We start from the raw sequence: 21,440 nt of genomic DNA, 5'->3' as shown, positions 1-21,440 counted from the left end.
TCCGTCCTCCCCACGCCCTCCCAGGGAAATCCGAAGAACCCAACTGTGCTTGCGATCAGTTCCGCTGTGGCAATGGCAAGTGTATACCTGAAGCCTGGAAATGCAACAGCATGGACGAGTGCGGAGACGGGTCTGACGAGGAGGTCTGCGCCCGAGAAGCCGACCCCCCGACATCCGCTTCCTTTCAGCCCTGTGCCTACAACCAGTTCCAGTGTCTGTCTCGGTTCACCAAGGTTTACACGTGCCTCCCGGAATCTCTGAAATGCGACGGCAACATTGACTGCCTGGACCTCGGAGACGAGATCGACTGTGACATGCCGACCTGTGGGCAGTGGCTAAAATATTTCTACGGTACTTTCAATTCTCCCAATTACCCGGATTTCTATCCTCCTGGAAGCAACTGCACCTGGTTAATAGATACTGGTGATCATCGTAAAGTCATTTTACGCTTCACCGACTTTAAACTCGATGGTACTGGTTATGGCGATTACGTCAAAATATACGATGGGTTAGAGGAGAATCCACACAAGCTTTTGCGTGTCTTAACGGCTTTTGATTCTCATGCACCTCTTACAGTTGTTTCTTCTTCCGGGCAGATCAGGGTCCATTTTTGCGCCGACAAAGTGAACGCTGCAAGGGGATTTAATGCCACTTACCAAGTAGATGGCTTCTGTTTGCCTTGGGAAATACCCTGTGGGGGTAACTGGGGGTGTTACACAGAACAGCAGCGCTGTGATGGGTATTGGCATTGCCCAAACGGAAGGGATGAAATAAACTGCACCATGTGCCAGAAGGAAGAATTCCCCTGTTCCCGAAACGGTGTCTGTTATCCTCGTTCTGATCGCTGCAACTACCAGAATCATTGCCCGAATGGCTCAGATGAAAAAAACTGCTTTTTTTGCCAGCCAGGAAATTTTCACTGTAAAAACAATCGTTGTGTGTTTGAAAGCTGGGTGTGTGATTCTCAGGATGACTGCGGTGACGGCAGCGATGAGGAGAATTGCCCGGTCATTGTGCCGACCAGAGTCATAACTGCAGCCGTCATAGGGAGCCTTATCTGTGGCCTGTTACTGGTCATTGCCCTGGGATGTACCTGTAAGCTCTATTCTCTGAGAATGTTTGAACGAAGGTCAGTATCAAGACGAAACTGTAGTGGTTGTGCCTTCTGCAATACACATGGTCCCAGTGTTTGCAGCAGAGCTTTAACGTCATCAGTGATAGACATTGGTGTTATACCATTTTTGGAAATAGATAACTGTCTTTCGTGATTTATGAAATTAGTGTGGAAAGATTAAGACCCAAGAGGCTAAACACATTTTAAAAACTAATAAATACTTAGGTTATGAGGTGAGAAAAGCCAATCTGTATTTACCAGTTTCTGTTTTCAGATTAATCTGTTTTATAGGAACTTTGCAAGCTGCACTTCTCAGTTGTAATGTTTTAACCCGTGTTTTTATAAATAGGAATTCGACAGTTGCAAATATTTGAGAACCTACTATGTTCAAAGCACTATACAGATGAGTAGAAAATGAATAAGGCATAATTTCACAGGCACTTTACAGTTAGGAGGAAGTCGTTAGTGGGTGGAATAAGATGACGAAAATACAAATGCTGTAAGAACTATAAAACAAAGTGGTGTAAAAGTCAAAAGATGCCTAATTTGATGAGGGGATTATGGAAGGGCTTTTATTGAAGAAGTGCCATTTGAAATCTATAAGCAGAATGTAGACAGGAAAAGGTCTTGTAGTTGAAAAAATTAGCCTGGGAAAATGCATAGAAGTAGGAATCCCCAGCATTGCTTGGAAAAGTAGCACATAGTTCAGGATGTCTGGAGCCTAAGGTACATATGAAGGGCTGAAAGGTGAAACTTGGAACATGGGCCAGTGTCATGTTGTGGAGGACCATAAGAGCCATGTGTCAGAGTTCTCAGTTACGTAAGAAATGGTTAAGTATAAAGGGTGACCTGCAGGAAGGTTTTCTTCCACGTGGTGCAGGATAGACTGGACCTGGGAGAAGCTGATGGCAGAGAGAGGTCCCTTAGGAGGCTGTCGTGGAGATAGTGACCCTACGTTCCAGGAGAGTTACAAATAATAGATTCAACAAGGAACTTCATGTCCCAGACAACTAAGCTAATAGATGCACAGAATCAAAGTAATCATGCTGCATCTTGTCTTTGGACAAGTATAAATGGCCAGAAGATTTTTTACTACATTGCAGCATAAGAGCTTAATGAAGAGTCTGAGGTCTTGAGTTTAGGAACAAGCTATGCAAGAAAGTATATTAACAACTCTTTTCCTCATCTATAAACTAAATGTGTTGAACTGGATGATTACTTCCACCTAAAATCCAAAGCCCCTTATGTTCTTAGGGGTTTAAAAATCTAATACCTTTACCTCTTATGGGGATTTCTAATTCATTAGAACTTAGTGATCCAGGCTCCTAATATAAAGCCCCATGAGGATAGACTATCTTCTTCATCTTTGTATTCTCAGTGTAGGAATGGTATAGATATTCAATAAATGTTGGTTGACTAAGCTTTAAAAATGGTCAAATATATTAAGGTTCAGATTGTTTTAATTGTTGATTCAAAAATCATTAGTTTGTCTTGCCTTTTTTTTTTTTAACCCTTTTTATCCCGTTTTCTCTCAAAGGTCATTTGAAACGCAGTTGTCAAGAGTGGAAGCAGAATTGCTAAGAAGAGAAGCTCCTCCCTCTTATGGACAATTGATTGCTCAGGGTTTAATTCCACCAGTTGAAGATTTTCCTGTTTGTTCACCTAATCAGGTATGTTGCAGTTTATTATTTCTGTCTCATAAAATGAATTCTATATTTGTATATATGATAAAGGACCTTTGTCATAATTTTTGCAGTCAAGTCAAGGATTAAATATATGGAGGATTTGAAATTTTAATTGTTTCGTTGTATTTTAACAAATGCTACAAGATCAGTTTTTCATTCTTCTGATTTAGTTATGTGATTCTTAAGCATTTTGCTGTTTAGGATCATTTGGTGTATTAAAATTCAGAAGTAAAGTCTGGTAAGTTATTTTCTGTTTGAACTAAACATCTAGAAGATTAAGAATGAATGTTAAAATTAATATGCTAGTAATATATTAGTAACATGCTAGATTAACTAGTTAATAAGTAAAAGTAATTGCAACTAAGTAACATTTCCACCTGACTTGAGGGAAAACTTCTACATGGCTAGATTTTATAGTGTTTCAGAATTCATAGTATTTTCTTTAAATAGTAACTGGTAACATATTAGTAACATGCTGGTTAACTAGTTAATGATAAAAGTAATTGCAATAAAGTTAACATTTCCACCTGACTTGAGGGAAAACTTCTTCACAGCTAGATTTTATAGTGTTTAAGAATTCATATCATTTTCTTTAAATAGTAACTCATTCTTTATTAATGTTTCTGAATTCTTTAAATTTCTATTAGCACTTTTTAAAAAATTTCTTTTTCAAGAATGACTGGGTGGGTGGCTTAGTCAGTTAAGTGTCCGACTCTTGATCTCAGCTCAGGTCTTGATCTCAGGGTCATAAGTTTAAGCCCCACATTGTGCTCCATGCTGGGCTTGGAGCCTACTTTAAAGAAATAAATTAAATAAATAAATAAAATCTTAAAAAAATAAAGCCATAAGGATGTATACATTTAAAAATGTAAATTCATCCAGAAATATTTATAAAAATTGATAAACATTGTTTTCCTAGTGATCTAATTCTGTGTAAAAATCCCAGTGATCTAATTTCTGGTAAATAAGATTACTGATTACAGTCTGTCACCTTTATTTGAGTCTTTTAGGAAATATTTGGTGAGAATTTATAGTTTTAAAAACATTTCTCTGGATTGTTACTTTGCTAAGTAAACAATTCAGAAGTTCCACTGGTTGGAATTTTGTGTCCAAAATAGGAAAAAGCCATAGTCTATTGACCCTGCCATGTGGAAGGTTTCTCTTTAGGTAGGAACTCAAAAAGTGGTTAATTCCACCCACCCACCCACTCCACCATCTGCCACTCACCACCCCTATACCCTGAGGCTGCCTTCAAGAGTTTAGCCAATTGTCTAGTTGGAGGAAGCACAGTCTACACAAGGCAGCTCTCATCTTTATAGAAATTATAAGTTCAGGGGTTCCCAAAATGATTTTCAGTTTTGACAATTCACTACATGGACTCAGAACCCATTAAAAGCTATTATATTCATGGTTATGGTTTATTACAAGGAAGGACCTAGATTAAATCAGCCAAGGAAAAGACACATAGAACAGGGTTCAAGAGGGTACCAAACACAGATCTTCTAGTTCTTCTCTCCCCATAAAGTCAAGACAGTGTTACTCTCTCAACACAGGTGTATGACAGTGTGCACAGAATATTGCCAAGGAGGGAAGCTCACCCAGGACTCAGCCTCCAGAGTTTTTACTGGGGCTCCATCACCTAGGAATGATGACTGTACATGTGGACGATCTCAGTCTCCAGCCCCTGCAGAGTTTGACTGATAGCACTGACCCAGAGCACCCACCCTGCATCACATTGCTGGTGTGGCTTCCAGCCTCCCCCTCAGACACAGCGTTCTCTGTATCTGGCTGCCCCAAGGCCCCAGGCAGGGATACCCCTGTCATAGAAGACATTGTAAGAGCTTAGAGATCACATCCCAGAAGTAGAGGGCAAAAGTCAGACCTCACCTGTGGTACGGTTTAATTCTTTACTACATACTACACCATCCTTTAGGTTTATAAGTTACCCTTAGGAGGGAATTCTCCTTCAACAAAGTTTTAAAAGTACGTTTATGAATCGTAAGCTGGATTTTATTCAGTTTATGAGGTTAAACTTTCAAGTTTAAAACTTTTGGTAACAAATTCTCAAATTTTCATAAGGGTTTTTAAAAAGAAAAACAATATTCTAAATTACTATCCCATTCAAAAATAGAAATGTGTTCTAAAGAATGCTTTCTTCTGCATTATAAACTGAAGAAGTATATAAAATTATTCCTAAAACATTCATGAGATCCCCTTATAGAATCTAATGTTAATTTTAATTGAACAGACTTATAACTAAGTAGAGAGCTTCACCTCACTATGACTGACTGTAATGTGAAAGTCAGCATTGTTGATCTTGATGGGAGATAGCTGCATAGAAGGGAAGCTTAGCTGCAGAGCCTTCTGTTCATTGCTGGGTTAACATGGTGCTCACACAAAGCCTTAGAACTCAGATGCTGAATGGTGAGGACCACATCTATGGAGAAGTTCCTTAAGGATATGAACCATTTTGTTTTTCAGTTTATAATTAGGTAACTTCGTAATTGGTGGAACATCTTGACTCATTTGTATAGCAAATCTGTGATGCTGATATTCAGATTTCTTATTGACAATCTGTGCTTTACTAAGGCTAGATTATTAAATATTCCTATGAAAGTAGTTTCCTTGCTTTCTCTGAATTATATTCTTGAGTTTATGTTTTACAAGTAAACTTAATACCCATCTTGAAGAAAGATAAAGAGCACATGCTATCACATCTTTCCTTTCCTTCATTTCTTCTTTGAGAGTAAAGGCAGGAGCTATTCATTTTGGCAGAGGGAATTTATATCATCTTTGAAAAGGGAGCACATGGACTCACCATTCTTTCCTGGAAATACTGTGTTTTAAATACCAAATGCCACAAATGAAAACTGTGTGTGTTCCAAGTTTGAATGCTCCTTTTTATAACCACTAGATGGAGCCTAAAGACTGTTTTAAATAAATGTTGTATGTCCTAAAAATAATACATAAATGTATTCATCTAGGAAAAAGTAAATTTTCAAAGAACGAGGATATGATAATTTATGCTTAACGCTAAGCCTAGTAGAAGATAAAACTTTAAAGACTGAGAGGAGTCCAAATGTCTCAAATACCATTGTGTAGTGCCATAAGCAAATTAAGGTTTTTAGCTTGATTCCTCGGCTGTATTACAAATTAATTAATTATTTTATTCATGACAATAAAAATCAATCTTCATTGTCCATTCATTCAACAAATCCTTGAAAACCAACTGTGAAATGTAACTTTCACATGTTTTAGAAAGTTTCAGTTTTGTAAATCAAATCTCACTTGTTCTATGTTTTTTAAAAAAAAAAAAAAAGCATAAAACAGATGAAGGGCCTAGTTTCCATTCTTAGCTAGAGAAGTATCAAATAATTTTATTTTTCGGCTTTAGTACGCTTTTAGATTGGATTACAGTGGGCAGTTTTAAAATAAAATAGTTGTTGTAATTGATACTGAACATCATTTTAAAGTGAAGTGTCCAGAAAATCCAAAGCAAGTGAACAATGGTATAAGTTACAGATTAGATTCTGTAGTAGGGTGAACCTGTATAGACGAGAGAATTTACTTCCTCCTTCATGGACCCTAACAATCAATAATAGCATCTTTAACCACAACGCATTCTTATTCAAAGGGTGTTTTTTATTTTCATACTTCATCGTTAGCTATCTTAAGATCTTTTCTTATTTTTTGTAGGCTTCTGTTTTGGAAAACCTGAGGCTAGCGGTACGATCTCAGCTTGGATTTACTTCAATCAGGCTTCCGATGGCAGGCAGATCCAGCAACATTTGGAATCGTATTTTTAACTTTGCAAGATCGCGTCATTCGGGGTCATTGGCTTTGGTCTCAGCAGATGGGGATGAGGTTGTCCCCAGTCAGAGTACCAGTAGAGAACCTGAAAGAAATCATACCCACAGAAGTTTGTTTTCCGTGGAGTCCGACGACACAGACACAGAAAATGAGAGAAGAGATACGGCAGGAGCATCTGGGGGGGTTGCAGCTCCTTTGCCCCAGAAAGTCCCTCCCACGACAGCAGTAGAAGCAACAGTGGGAGCCAGTGGAAGTTCCTCAACTCCGAGCACGCGAGGTGGCCACACAGAGAACGGAAGGGATGCGACAAGTGTGGAGCCCCCGGGTGTGAGTCCGGCCCGTCACCAGCTCACAAGCGCACTCAGTCGAATGACTCAGGGGCTGCGCTGGGTACGTTTTACGTTAGGACGATCCAGCTCTGTAAATCAGAACCAGAGTCCTTTGAGACAGCTTGATAATGGGGCACATGGAAGAGAAGAAGATGATGATGTCGAAATGCTGATTCCAGTTTCTGATGGAGCTTCAGACTTTGATGTGAACGACTGCTCCAGACCTCTTCTCGATCTTGCCTCAGATCAAGGACAGGGGTTTAGACAGCCGTACAGCGCCACAAACCCTGGAGTAAGGCCAAGTAATCGAGACGGCCCCTGTGAGCGCTGTGGTATTGTCCACACTGCCCAGATACCGGACAGTTGCTTGGAAGCAACACTGAAACAGGAGACGAGTGATGACGAGGCTTTGTTACTTTGTTAGGTACGAATCGCAGCGAGGGAGATTGTGTATGAGTTGGAGCAATATCCATTCGTTGTTTTGTAACTTCACGATTAAACTAGTTTTAATTTAAAAACAAAAAAGATGCAGGGTGATTTCTTATTATCATATCTTAGCCTGCATGGTTAAATTAAACAACTTGTAACTCTATGAACTTTAGAGTTTACTATTTTAGCAGCTAAAATTGCATTATGTATTCATATTGTTCAATAATGTTCTTCCGTTTGTTTCTAATTGTTTTTATCCTGGTACTGTAGTTCACGGTAGAAGTATGGCTGCTGAAACTCACTCAACTGTCAGTTTCTCTCTCCTACGTTAAAACATTTGTTTGTACAAAATAATACCTTCTTTTCATTGAACCCTTAATGCTTTTTGCCAATACATCTTGCAACTTAATATACCAGATGTTAAGGTTGTTAATGTACAAAAAAAGGCCCCTTATATTCACCTGTGTTTTTATTTATGTAACATTTGTCTAAATATTATTGGATTTCATCATAATATGAGGTTGTCAAAGGGAAAAACCTTGTCTAAAAATTTTTCTCTTACGTTTAACATTCAGTGATGTGAAATTTAGGTAGAGTTAGATAAATTAATTGCAAAAACAAAACTTTTATAGATTTTCTAATGTTGACTTTAATACTCTAAGATGGTACAAGCCAAATGGTAAAATCCCAAGTCATTTCGTTTTTTCATCTCTATTTAGGGACAGAATTAAACAGATGAAGATACTCTACTATGCATTAAATCTTGAACTTTATAAAATATGTACAAAAATTGTACAAGATAAGTTCCAACTGGTAATGTCCTTCCCTGGTACAGGGTTATGCTTGTATTGGACACTAGGGATTTGCACTAAAATCATATCAAGGTCACAGATGAGTTTAGTGCACAAGCACTATCACTTTAAATACTGTCATTTGCTACCACAATGACTCTATATTTCCATAGCTTGGGGGGGGGATTTTTATTACAACTTGAAATTGCTTTGCTGGTTTCATATTTATTTGTCGTATTTAAAGACTGCATTATTGTAAGAGTGATTTTCAATATATTTTATTCATGGAGGGGATCGTGCTACATGTCGAAAAGCAAATTAAGAAATCATTCAGATCCACCCCCTTTTTTAAGTAGAATGAATTGCAAACCCCACATATTTTTTTATTGTCAATTCTTGTTTATTTATTCCTTAGCTGTCCGTTTTAGTAGCTTAATGATTGAGTATGAAAAATGTATTTGTGTGTGATTATTGCTATTTATTAAATTTTCAATACTTTGCCGAATGTCATTTTAAAGCATGTTTGAGGTCTTGTGTATTTGTCGTGTTATGCTGTCAGGAAGAACTGACTGAAATGTTTTAATATGTATCAAGAATTAAAATCACTTTTTTTATATTGCCTTGAGGTACTTTTTAAATCAGAGTTGCTCTTTATTTTTGTTGCATTTTAGTACAGATACAGATTCAGGCCGTAAGATATGCAGTGTGTCTAGAAGAAAAGGGCAGATAGTCTTCTTTAACCACTTTGTAGTAAAGTAGGTTACACCAGCCATCGAGGGTAAAAATTCCTAAGGAACTGAATAAATTTGCCTTAGAGAACACTGCTTCTTAATGTTTCTTAGAAGATGCAATAACTCAATCGGTTCTCTTTTATATGATTTTCAGATGCGTTTCAGACCCCTATAGAATATTTTCCTGGCAGAATTTGCATTATCTAATTAATCTTGCTTAGGTCCTACTAATAATATACTACATTATATACATTTCTTGGTTTTGTTTTCTGGCATGTGTCTTAATTTCTTTTTTTAAGTAGCTAATACATCTTCCTAGTTCAAACAGTAAAAAGTAAGTCTGTCCCCTATCCCTGACACCCATCCTTTAGTTCCTTTCCAAAGAGATAAGTACCGTACCAGATTCTGTATACCCCTCCAGAGATAGATACCAGGTAGATACATAAATGTATCCATATATATAAATGCCATATATGGTAATACAAATTGTAACATACTATGCATACTTTTTTGCACCTTTTTTTAAGGGAAAAATGTATCTATTTGAGTTGGAATATTAAAACTAAAGTGGGTATTTCTGTTACTTGATTTTTTCCCATTTAAATCACAGTCTATCCTGATTTCAAGGCTCCATTTTTCTCCCAGTTAATTTTATCCTAAAGCTCTTTATTAAATAATTCATTCTTTCCTTACTATTTGCAATGACCCTTTTATCATATGATAATTTACATATCTCTTGGATATATTTCTAGACTCCTCTTCAATTGATCTACCTTCTTTTTTTATACTAGTCCTACACTGTTAATAACTAACGTTTAAATATTTCAAATATTCTTGCTTATTTTTCTATTCGAACTTTAGAATTCATCTACTGAGTTTCACAAAACAAATCCATCAGTACTTTTGGGGGGGGACAGTTTTAATTTTACAGATTAACCTAGGAAAATTTGACATCTGTCATGTTAAAGCTTCTTAATCATGGTACCTATCGAAAAATGGTGCCCATTTGTTCAAGCCTTTTTTTATTGTCGTTTACTTCAGACGTGTTTCACATTTTACTTTATAGAGCTCTTATACGTTCTTAAGAGTTTAATCTTTGGAATCTCATTGGATTTGATACCAATATTAAGGGAGTCCTTTCTGTTTATTAATTTTCTACCCAGCTACCAGACTGCCAATCTCTTATAGTTAGTAATATTATTTAATTCTTTCGTGTTTTCCAGTTACACAATTATATCTTCAGTTTGCATACGTCTTTACATTTTAATTGCATTGTCTAGTACTTCTAGAATCATGTTAAATACATAGTTAACCATGTTAAGGAGTATCCATTGATCCCTATGTTTTAAAAACAACCAAGAATGCATGTTGAATCTTATCACATGCCTTATCACTATGGAGATGATCATACGATTTTTCTCCTTTGATATTTTAATATGAATTTTATTAATATATTTGTAATTTTGAACCATTCTTTCATTCCTGAAATAAACTACTTGACCGTGTGTATTTTTTTAATATATTGGTAGATTATATTTTATTTCGGATATTTGCAACCGTATCCATCAATGAGATTAGTCTATAGTGTGTGTGTGTGTGTGTGTGTGTGTGTGTGTGTGTGCTGTCTTTATGAGGTCTAGTTATTTTATGCTGGAGAATTTACAAACTTTCCTTATTTTCCTTTGCTCTGGAACTGTTTAAATTGCATTGGAATGAATGTTCCTTAAAATTTCAGTGAGATTACCTGGGTCTGATGGATGTTTGGCAAGTAGCTCTTTGACAACTTTGTCGGTATCTTCTGTGGTAATTGGTCTGTGTAGTTTTTCTATCTTAGCTGAGATCATAAGTCATCCATTTCACCCAGATTTCAAATTTAGTTGCCTAGAGTTGAGCAGAGTTATCTCTTTCTCTTTTGTGCATATGGCTCTCCCTTGTGTATTATGTTTGCTCCTTTATTTTCTTAATTAAGATAGCTAACAGTTGACCTTTTAAAACATTTTTTTTTGTTTCTCCCAGAGTGGTATGTTTTGAATGTGTCTCTTCTATAATTCTTCTGTTTTCCACTTAACTGACTTTCACTTTAATAAATTTCCTACTTTTTGCTTTTCTTAGTTCATTTGCTGTTTTTTTCCCCTAACTCCTTGAGTTAGAACTTCATTCATTCATTTTTATTTCCTAATTATTAATATGCGATTTAAGATGTAGACTTAATTTTAAGCACTGCTTAAGCTCAATCAGTTAAATATATTAGTGTTGCCATAACTTTTATATTCTAGGTGTTGTGACGTTTCAGTATTTATTTCCTCTTTGATCCAAACGTTATTTTACAGAGGAAAGTTTTTTCCTTTTTTCTTTTCTTTGCTTTTTTTCTCTCAGATATTGGGATTTTTGGTGTGAGTAGTTTTGTTTTCTGATTCTTACATTAATTTTCATTTTTATGGCATCAAGATCAGAAAATGTTATGTGTATTATTTGGGGAGATTTGAGTTTATTGTACCTTCTCAATTTTTTAAATGTTCCAGCAACACTTTTTTAAAAAGTGTATTCTCTGTTTGCAGGATACAGATCTTAGTAGATATTACTAATTTATCATGTTGTTTAGATCTTCTCCACAGTACTTTGTCTTGTCTCAGTCTATCAGAGCTCCAGAATTAGTTTGGAAGAGACTAGAATCCAAAGAGGCTGTGTTAGGGTTCTGTGGACCCCAGCCCTGCCTTAGGCCCCAGCCCTCATGTTATCAGCCAGGACTGAGACCATAAGCATAGGATGAAGGGGAGTCTTTCTACAGGCTGTTGAGATTTTAGTCTACCACTGCTAACCACCATCATCTCCTGTTAAGCTGGATATAAATGGGCAAGACAGGGTAAAAAGAGTACTGTACATTCAATATGCTAAGTATTCGTTGAGTACCTACCACAAACTCTGATATTTACAAGAGTTTACCTGCTGCTCCTTTCTAGCTGCTTGCTCGTTCCTTCACAGCCTTGCTCCTGAACTTCAAGGGAGGGAGAAGATGACAGCATTAAGAGAAGCAGGCAGTAGAGAAAAAGGCTGGTTCTCAGAATAAGTGCACCCTTATTCAGAAATAGCATACAAATTACAAATTGCTTGTGCGTATTGGCATGGGTTGAATGTTGGCTGATTACATTTTTTTCTAAGGTCGTCAACATTCAAGGTAGAATGAGGCAGTAAAATTCACAAAATTTTAGAACTGGAAGGAATCTTTAGAAAGGAAGTAACTAAAATAAATAATAAAAATAAAAAGGAAGTTAACAGACATAGCTGACTAACCAAGAATGTTTTCAACTTTAATGAAATATGTATTTGTATCTAATAAACCATTTATGCATACATGGTTTAACCATTATGTGATATCACAGGTTTTTTTTTTAAAAAGGTCATTCTTTTGACATATTTTGACACATACCTGACCCAAATGAGTGTATCCCATGTTCACACTATCAAAGACCATTTTTTTAACTTTTATTTTTTAAGATTTAATTTATTTATTTGACAGAGACAGCCAGTGAGAGAGGGAACACAGGCAGGGGGAGTGGGAGAGGAAGAAGCAGTCTCCCAGCGGAGGAGCCTGATGTGGGCCTCGATCCCAGGACTCTGGGATCACGCCCTGAGCCGAAGGCAGCCGCTTAATGACTAAGCCACCCAGGCGCCCCATTAACATTTTTAATTTAAGTTCAATTAGTTAGCATAATGTATTATTGGTTTCAGAGACAGAGGTCAGTGATTCATCAGTCTTATATAATATCCAGTGCTCATTACATCACGTGCCCTCCTTAATGTCCATCACCCAGTTATCCCATCACCTTACCCCCCTCCCCTTTGTTTCCTATGATTAAGAGTCTCTTACAGTTTGTCTCCCTCTCTGGTTTTGTCTTGTTTTCTTTTTTCCTCTCTTCCCCTATGATCCTGTTTTGTTTTCAAAGGCATTCCTAAGTCCTTTACCACCAGCTGCTTTTTCATCATAGGAAAGAATTCTCACAGCTTATATTTACCCATTGTTGAGTTCCTACCATTTGCCAAGTCCTTTATATGTATCTTTGGAGCTTCCCAGGCCTCTATAATATAAACTACATATTACTTTTATCTACCTAAGGACCCAACTAATAAGGACAAAAACTAAGAATTGACCTTACTTAGTCCTGCCTGCCTCAACAGTCCTCTTGTGAATGAGGTGAATCATAAAGTGAAGTAATATCAGTAAAGAAAATTACCCATCTTTAAATTGGAGCTAACAGATCCGCATTATTTGCAAACTCACTGAGCCTCAGCTTCCTTGTTATAATAAAATAAGGACAGTAATAACTACCTCATAAGGTTATTATGAGGAATAAATTAAGATAACATTTGTAAAGGCCTTCACACATGTTCTGGTCATCTATTGCTGTGTAACAAACTTTATGCTTAAAACAACCACAAGTTAGGGGCGCCTGGGTGGCGCAGTAGTTGAGCGTCTGCCTTTGGCTCAGGGCGTGATCCTGGCATTCTGGGATCAAGCCCCACATCAGGCTCTTCCGCTGGGAGCCTGCTTCTCCCTCTCCCACTCCCCCTGCTTGTGTTCCCCCTCTCGCTGGCTGTCACTCTCTGTCAAGTAGATAGATAGAATCTTTAAAAAAAAAAAAAAAAAAAAAAAAGTTAGTTTGCTCACAAATTGATAACTCGGGCGGCACTCAGTGGAGTTGGTTCATCCCGCTCTTGGCATCCACTGGAGCTGCAGGACATACTCACCTACGAGGGACAAGTCTGAGCTGGCTGTTGGCTGGGAGCTCAGCCGGGGCCACCAGCCAGGAGGCTTGGATCCTCCACGTGGGCCCCTCCAAGGGCTGCTTGTGTTTCCTTACAATATGGAAACTGGGATCCAAGAGTGACTGTTCCAAGCCCCTGCAGAAGCTGCAAGGCTTGTTATGACCTAGTCTCAGAAGGCGCAGGATGTCACCTCCTGTCAGTCAAATAAATCACTGAGGCAAACCCAGATCCAACAGAAAGTAATGGACTCCACTCTCAATAGCGGACGTTGCAAAGAATACGGGGCATCTGTAATCCACCGCAGCACAGTACCTGATACATAAGAAACACTAACTTGCCAGTGAATATTTTAAGAAAAACAGTGTTACGGTCTCAGTAAGATGCTTGTTTGCCAAAAGGACATCAAGTCAACTCAGCTTATCATGTCAAGTACATCAATTGTGTTTATGTTGATTACAAATACAAAGGTCAAACAACCAGTGCAAATTAAGTATTTAGGCAGTTGGTACATGGTAACAACGAGTTATTTTTCAGCTATATTTAAAATAACTATTTCAACATGATGTATTATAACCTAAAAAATCTTTATTTTTATATTTATTGGAGGTGACATCTTGGGTAAAAGCCAGAGCGCCCGGATTTTAACCCTGCCCTGCTTATTGCATGTGCTCTCTAGCAAGCCCCTGGCTCTCTCCGCATTTCAGTTCCTCATCTGTAGGTGGAGATAACAGGGCTGTTGGTGGAGTCAATAAATTAATATATGTAAAGCCCTTGGAGCAGTACTTGGCTCATGGCAAGCGCGGTGTGTTTGCTATCATGTCTGTTCAACAGAGAACATCTCCGAAGCTTGAATTAAATGAGAAACTGTGTGGGAAACGCCCTGAAAGAGTTGTGGTTTCTAAAGATCATGAAAGCGTACTTACCCCGAATGCCTCTGAGTACAGCCACTTCTCCTGGAACCGTGAACTGCCACCTGGAATAAAAGTCAAAACGAGAGCAAGAAAAAGGAGAAGGCACTATAGCACCGCTCTTGGGATGAGCTGAAGGGAATTCCCAGACCAAAGAGGCAGAGGACCTGCTGAGGCAATTACCTCAGTGACTGAATCTGGAGTTCGGGGTTATGGGACTCCGAGAACCCAGCGATTTTCAGATCACTTTGTTCCCTCGATGCACAAATGTTTGCGGGCTGCATCCCCAACACGCAGCGGCGAAGGCACCTCATCGTGCAGGTGTGGGGAAAGGAAGCAGCTGTGCGAGCCCTGGCTTGGCTCGCTCAACACCGGTTCCATGAAGCTCCTGGAGTCGGCTTCTCAGTTACCCACAGAGTAATACATTCCTAACGTGGCAACTGGTTCTTAAATTGGGAATAATCACTGGGTGGGCTGGGGGATTGAATGAGATGATATATAGCAACAGACCAGAACGGGGCCGTTGAATGCAGTGTAGTGCTCAAGCAGTCGTTGCTACGGATGATGGTCGAGCTACCAATAAACGGCCGCCCCGCTCTCTGCCAAAGGAACAGCTTATAGCTAAGATTTCATTTGAACAAAAGGCTTTCAGGATAAGTAAATCTGGAAACCAGTGCTGGAACATTGTAGAACCACGTTACTCTATGCTAACCAACCGCACATGGTTTACTGATACTGAAACATATTTTGAAAAAGAATTTCCTAAGAGTGATTTCAAGTAAAGATACGGAGATGTCAACTAGGCTGGATCTTCCCATGTGTGGGAGGGAGGCTCAAGCCCAGAGAAGCTTAATATTTTCCTAAAAGTGACATGGAAGCTTCACTAAGGACGAATACAGTGAGCTGGAAAAACCTGGGCTTTGGAGTGGGACCCATCACAGTTTGAATCCCGGCTCCGCTGCTACAGAGTTTCACAACTGAATACATCGCTTGATCTCACCAAGCCCCCTTGTCTCCTCTGGAACATGCCATAATACCTACCCTTAAGGGTTATTACTCTAAGGATTAAACAAAAGAAAAAGAAAAGAAAAAGAGACTATGCAGAAGGCTTTCACAGATCATAAGAGATGGAAAATAAATTTTAATTGCCAATGTTACAGATTCATTTTCTAAGTTAAAACAACCTTTTTCTTTTTGTTCTCCCCTCTACCAAAGTGTATTAGACATTCTGTATATTATAGAGCCTCCTGAAAGAGCAGGTTTCCTACAGCAGCCATTGTCCTGTTTTCCTGATTACAGGACAACTTATGTCTGTATCTCAATGAAAAGTGGTATCTTGGCACAGTTATCTATTTTACTTTACAAAGGCCAAAATGAAGCATTGCCACAGAACTCTGAACAGGAAAGATGGGACTACATGCTATGGACTTAGTAACATGGGTTGAGCTAGTATAAACACCAGACTTGCAGGGAAGTTATTTCTATCCAGGAACTATGATAATCAGCAGCTTATAAATAATATTCAAAACCTTTTTTCAACTTCACTACAATAGGATCGTGTATATTTCTATCTTATCTGCCGAGCTCTGATTTCAAAGAGCATAGAAATTTCTTACCTAGTTTTTCAACGTCTGACTTAAATATGGACTTTGTATTGGTTATTGGGCATTGTATGGGTCTTAGCTCCATTGTGTTCCTATCAGTTTTCTTTGGCTGGATTCGCATTATTGCTGTTTTTTATTGAGATGTCACCATACAATATAATTTCCATTTCTCTAGCTCAGGAATTGCCATTAGAATCATTAGCCAAGTGTGCAAAGCAATTCTTTGTCACCATTTTCTTGATTTGGCGTGAAAATAAGCATCCATGTATTGAGTATTTTCCTGAGTAACAAGGATTGTACTAGATACCTCGTGTATGTCATTTCTAGTCCTCGGAACATGTCTGTGTGATAGATACTGTCCTCTCACAGCACTGGCTGCATCAGTAAGGGCCTTTGTTACTGATACTGGAAGGAGTAGAACTCTTGAAACACGAACTAATTCTTAACTATATTTTCACAAAGAGAATAATGGAGAAATTTTACATCATATTTAAGATTGTGTTATCACATAGTAAGGATTTCTGTTTTATTTGGAACCATGTTTGCTTTATTAAAAATAACAAAAAGGTTTAAAAACAACCACTTCATAATCTGGGGTGGCTGGAATCACACAGAGCAGGAAAAACAAGTGTGGGCAAGAATGTAGAGAAATTGGAACCCTGACGCCTCCCTTGTGGGAATATAAAAATGGTGTCGCCGCTCTGGAAAGCAGTTTGGCAGTACCTCAAAAGTTACATAGAGAGCTACCATAGGACCCTGAAAGTCCCCTCCTAGGTATATACCCAAAGAAATGAAAACATATGTCCACATAAAAACTTGTATGTCAACGTTTATAGTAGCATTATCCATAATAACCAAAAAGTAGAAATAACCTAAATGTACATCATTTGATAATGGATAAAAGTGTGATATATCCAGAAAATGAAATATTACTTAGCAATGCAAAGGAATGAAGGGGAAAAACATTCTACAGCCTGAATAAACTTGAAACCCTTATGCTAAGTGAAAGAAGCCAGTCACAAAAGACCACAAATTATATGACCCTATTTATATGAAATGTCTTGAAATCTGTAGGGACAAAAAGTAGATTATTGGTTGCCTAGGGCTAGGAAATGGGGAGTTGGGGGAGTTAGGATTGGTGACTTCTATTAGGTACAAGCTACTTTCAGGGTTGATAAAAATATTCTGAAAATAGATTAGGTGAATGTTGCAAAACACTGTAAGTATACTAAAAACCATTGACTGGAACACTTCAAATGGGTGAACTTTGTGATATGTAATTTATCTCAATATAGCTATTAACGATTAGAGAACAAAAACACAAACAATATTGCTTTTCTTTTTTGCTTTTAAAATTAGGTCTAAGCTATTCCTGTATAAATAATCTCCCTTATTCTGCAGGATAAAACTAACTGTTTTATCAAATTAAAGACAGAAAATATGGTCTTCATCTATTTTGCAGTGTAATATAGTGGTTGTCAGTTCTGTTCCATTGGCCTTGAAATCTGATCAGCTAACTGTGTTACTCTGGCAATTAACCTCTCTTAACCACAGTTTTTACATCTCTAAAATGGAACTAAGACTTCCCACCTCATGGAATTCCTGTCAAGATGACAGAACATATATGAAGGGCCTCACCCCAGGCCCTAGTGGATTCAAATTCAACAATTAATTATCCCACAAATATTTATGGAGGGACTATATTTGCTCAATCTATATGCTCTTTGACGTCATAATGTGAAAACTTTGTTTAATGTGAAAAATATATTTTGTAAATCTAGAAAGTTCTAATTTTATAATATGAAATTATGCTTGTATATTAACATGTCTGCAAAAATGATGCATTAGTCATATTCAAGGAAACAAAGAAACTATTTATTTTCCTTTCCAACTTTAAAGAAAGGATAAAAACTAAATATAAATAGAGATATAAGGTCACCAGGAGTGGCTTATCTGTAATTTACACAAGTTGCTGAACAAACCAAACAAAATGTTTGCCTTTTCAAGAAGCCACCTAGTGGTTCATTCTAGCATTTACAGTTATTTATTTCGCAATGCAATTAGTTGGGTTACTTGCTTTTCTTATCACTCAAACGAAATTCTTTGAAGGCAAATGTGTGAATCAAAAAGGAAATAAAGCTGGCACTTAGTTTGGAGCTCCAAAAAAAGTCTAAAAGAAACTTTTAGCTGCGATCTGATTAATGTGAACCAAACGCTGCAAAATTCCCTGAAAGAGTCCTGCACTGTGATACTGACAAGGTGCGCACGAAGCTTGTGAGCTCTTCTTCGGTGCCACTGAGAGCTCTGTGATTACACAGATAAATACGGTGCGGTTTGCGTTTTCCAGGAGGCTGCAGATTAGTGCCCTCAAGTACACAGTTACATAACAGGTGGGTATTATCCTTGACCTACAACAATATTTTCACTGTGTCTGTCATGTCTAGTACTAAGTACCTCTTCCAGGAAAAGAGTAATCTTCTCCCGAGAAGTATTGAAGATTAACAACATTTCTATGAAGAAGGAAGATCTATAACTCCATCACCTTATGTGAGAGAAATAAAAGTATAAAATGAGATGGCGTAGACAGTGCAGAGGTCGGAAGGCTCTGCGCCACAGGGCGTGGGTGTGGGTGGGGCCAGTGCCCGTAAGAGGGGCTGCCCCCTGCCTGCTGTCTCTGAATCTCACGCTCTCGCCTGTACACCGATTGCTCCCCCACCTACGAGTCTCAACACGGTGTTGGGAGGGCTCCAGCACAAAGCCTGCCAGCCCTGCTTCAGCCCCAGGTGTGGTCTGGAGTAAGGCCTGCCTTGAATCCCTTTTGCTTTAGATCTTGACAGCGTCAGGGAGGTTTCTTTAGATGTAGGGCACAGGAAGAGTGCCACTAAGTTGAAGATGACATTTATTTTTTTTTATTATTTATTATTTTTAATTTAAATTTTAGTTGACATACAATATTGGTTTCTGGAGTAGATTTCAGTGACTCATCACTTACATACAACACCCAGAACTCCTCACAAGTGCCTTCCTTAATCCCCATCACCTGTCTAGCCCATCCCCTGCCCACCTGCCACCAGCAACCCTCAGTGTGTTCTCTATCTACAAGAGTCTCTTATGGCTTGTTTCCCTCTCTCTTTTTTTCTTTTCCCCCTTCCCATATGTTCGTCTGTTTTCTTTCTTAAATTCCGCATATGAGTGAAATCCTATGGTATTTATCTTTCTCTGACTTATTTCACTTAGCATAATACCCTCTAGCTCTGTTCATATCGTTGCAAATGGCCAGATTTCATTCTCTGATGGCTGAGTGATATTCCATTGTGTGTGTATTCCACATGAAGATGACTTCTAGAGTGAAAGTAGGTAAATTCTTCTGCAGATATCTGCAGCTCACTTTGTATTCAAGTTGAAAGCCAACAAAACTCAAAGGACAGGAAAGAGATGGTGGTTGCCAAGGGCCAGGGCTGAGGGCAGAGAAGACTGGCTGTAAAGGGGCACAAGGAAACTTTCACGGATGCTGGAAATACTCTATCTAGATTGTGGTGGTAGTGGCATGAAAAAAGATCGCATGTCTTTGTCAAAATTCATAGTACTGTATGCCCAAACAAGATGAATTTTACTCTCTATATTTTACAGTGTTTTATTAAAATTTTTTAAAAATATAAAATACAATATTCAAACCCTATCTTAGTCTATTCAACAAAAGTCCAAATGGTATTTTTTAAATGATTTGCTCTTGTTTAGACTAGTTAAGAAACTTATCCAAGTATCCACAGATGATAGGTGACAAGCCAGAACTCAAATTCAGATCAGCTGGGCTCCAATACGCAAGCTGATTCATTCATTATTCATTCATTCATTTTTTTTCTTATACTCTTTGTAATCCACGGAGCACTTTCACTATTTCCTTAAATATTATTATATTGCTGGAATAAGTTTTGCTAAAAAAGACCAAAATCACTTGGAAACTGTGGCACATTCTGAGTGAGTTACAGGAGAGTTTTTGGAAGCACAGGACAGGTTAGTACTGCCGGCAGAAGAAAACTCTGAGCAGAGCCCAGTGGTCCTAGGCCATCACTTGAGAAGATAGTGTCTTTTTGTTCAAAGGGAACAATGACAGGCACTATCATAGGCTGAATTAGGGTCCCCAAAGATACCTGGGTATCTTTCTAGACCCTGGAAGCTGTGGATGTTGCCTTACAGGGCAAAAGGGACTTTGCGGATATGAAGTTGAGGATTTTGAAATGTGGAGATTATCCTGGGTTACCTAGGTGGGCCCTGACTGTAATCACAGTGTCTTTATAAGAGGGAGGTCAAGGAAGATCAGACACAGAAGAGAAGGCAATTGTAATCGTGGAGGCAAAGATGGGAGTGGTGAGGCCACAGCCAGTGAATACTGGCACCCCCCAAAAGCTGGAGGAGCTAGGAAGCAAATTCTCTCCTTGGAGGCCCCAGAACGAACAGCGCTGCCCATAGGTTGACTACAGTCCAGTAGAAACTGATTTTGGGCTTTTGGCTCCACGACCCAAAAAGACTGAATTTGTGTTCTTTCAAGCTGACATGTTCATAGGGGCTTTGTTCCAGCAGCCCTAGGAAACGAAGACGCACTGCTCTGGTCGCTTTAGAGGGTGTGCCTAGAACTGCCAGCTTTGCATCAGAAGGCTTTAACAACAAAAAACAAGCAAGCAAATAAAAACCATGTAGGACGAGACCCTGTAGGAGATAAGAATATTTAAAAAGAATTTTCCTTGAGGAATGCCTGGGTGGCTCAGTCGGTTAAGCATCTGACTCTTGATTTCGGCTCAGGTCATGATTTCAGGTCTTGATTTCAGGGTTGTGAGTTCAAGTTCTGCATTGGCCTCCCCACTTAAAAAGAATTTTTTTTTTTTAAATTTTTTAAAAGAGGTATTTTCCTTGAGTTTCTGGGACTCACACAATAACACGTCTGAAAGTTTTCCGCCAAGGCATGTCAGTGTGGGTGTGTTGGGTCTGGTCCCATGAGACTTGTTAATTTGTTACAAAAATGTCCACTTTATAACTTCACCTACTTATGTAGTTATTTTACCACTCCTGACCTTGGTTACCTGAGCAAGAACACAGACACAGAATGGCTCTGCAATAGGTCACCACAGTTTAGGTGACTGTGGGCAGCTTTGACGCGCTGGAGGTCTGAAGTTAGTGTTAGGGATGTAAGATTTCACTCCTGGATATTCGTTTATCCGTTCACATCACCTGAGGCCTCAGTGCAGCCAGGAGCTGAACCTGGCTTTGGAATCTGGAG

General features: G+C 38.5%; 1 protein-coding gene across 2 annotated transcripts in view; it reads left to right on the top strand.

Moving 5' to 3' along the window:
• Positions 1-8,772, top strand: part of LRP12 (LDL receptor related protein 12) — a 71,238-nt gene extending 62,466 nt beyond the window's left edge. For both annotated transcript variants that reach the window (XM_002917476.4, XM_002917475.4), the window contains 3 exons: positions 25-1,129; positions 2,652-2,784; positions 6,496-8,772. In XM_002917476.4, coding sequence (XP_002917522.1) covers positions 25-1,129; positions 2,652-2,784; positions 6,496-7,362 — 2,105 coding nt within the window. In that variant the 3' untranslated portion in view covers positions 7,363-8,772. The remainder of the gene's footprint in view (positions 1-24; positions 1,130-2,651; positions 2,785-6,495) is intronic.
• The last annotated feature ends 12,668 nt before the right edge of the window (positions 8,773-21,440 follow it).

Source organism: Ailuropoda melanoleuca, chromosome 9 (genome assembly GCF_002007445.2).
Source record: "Ailuropoda melanoleuca isolate Jingjing chromosome 9, ASM200744v2, whole genome shotgun sequence".
Taxonomy (NCBI): Eukaryota; Metazoa; Chordata; class Mammalia; order Carnivora; family Ursidae; genus Ailuropoda; species Ailuropoda melanoleuca.
Note: the sequence above shows the minus strand (reverse complement) of the source record. Positions and strands in the feature narration are given on the sequence as shown.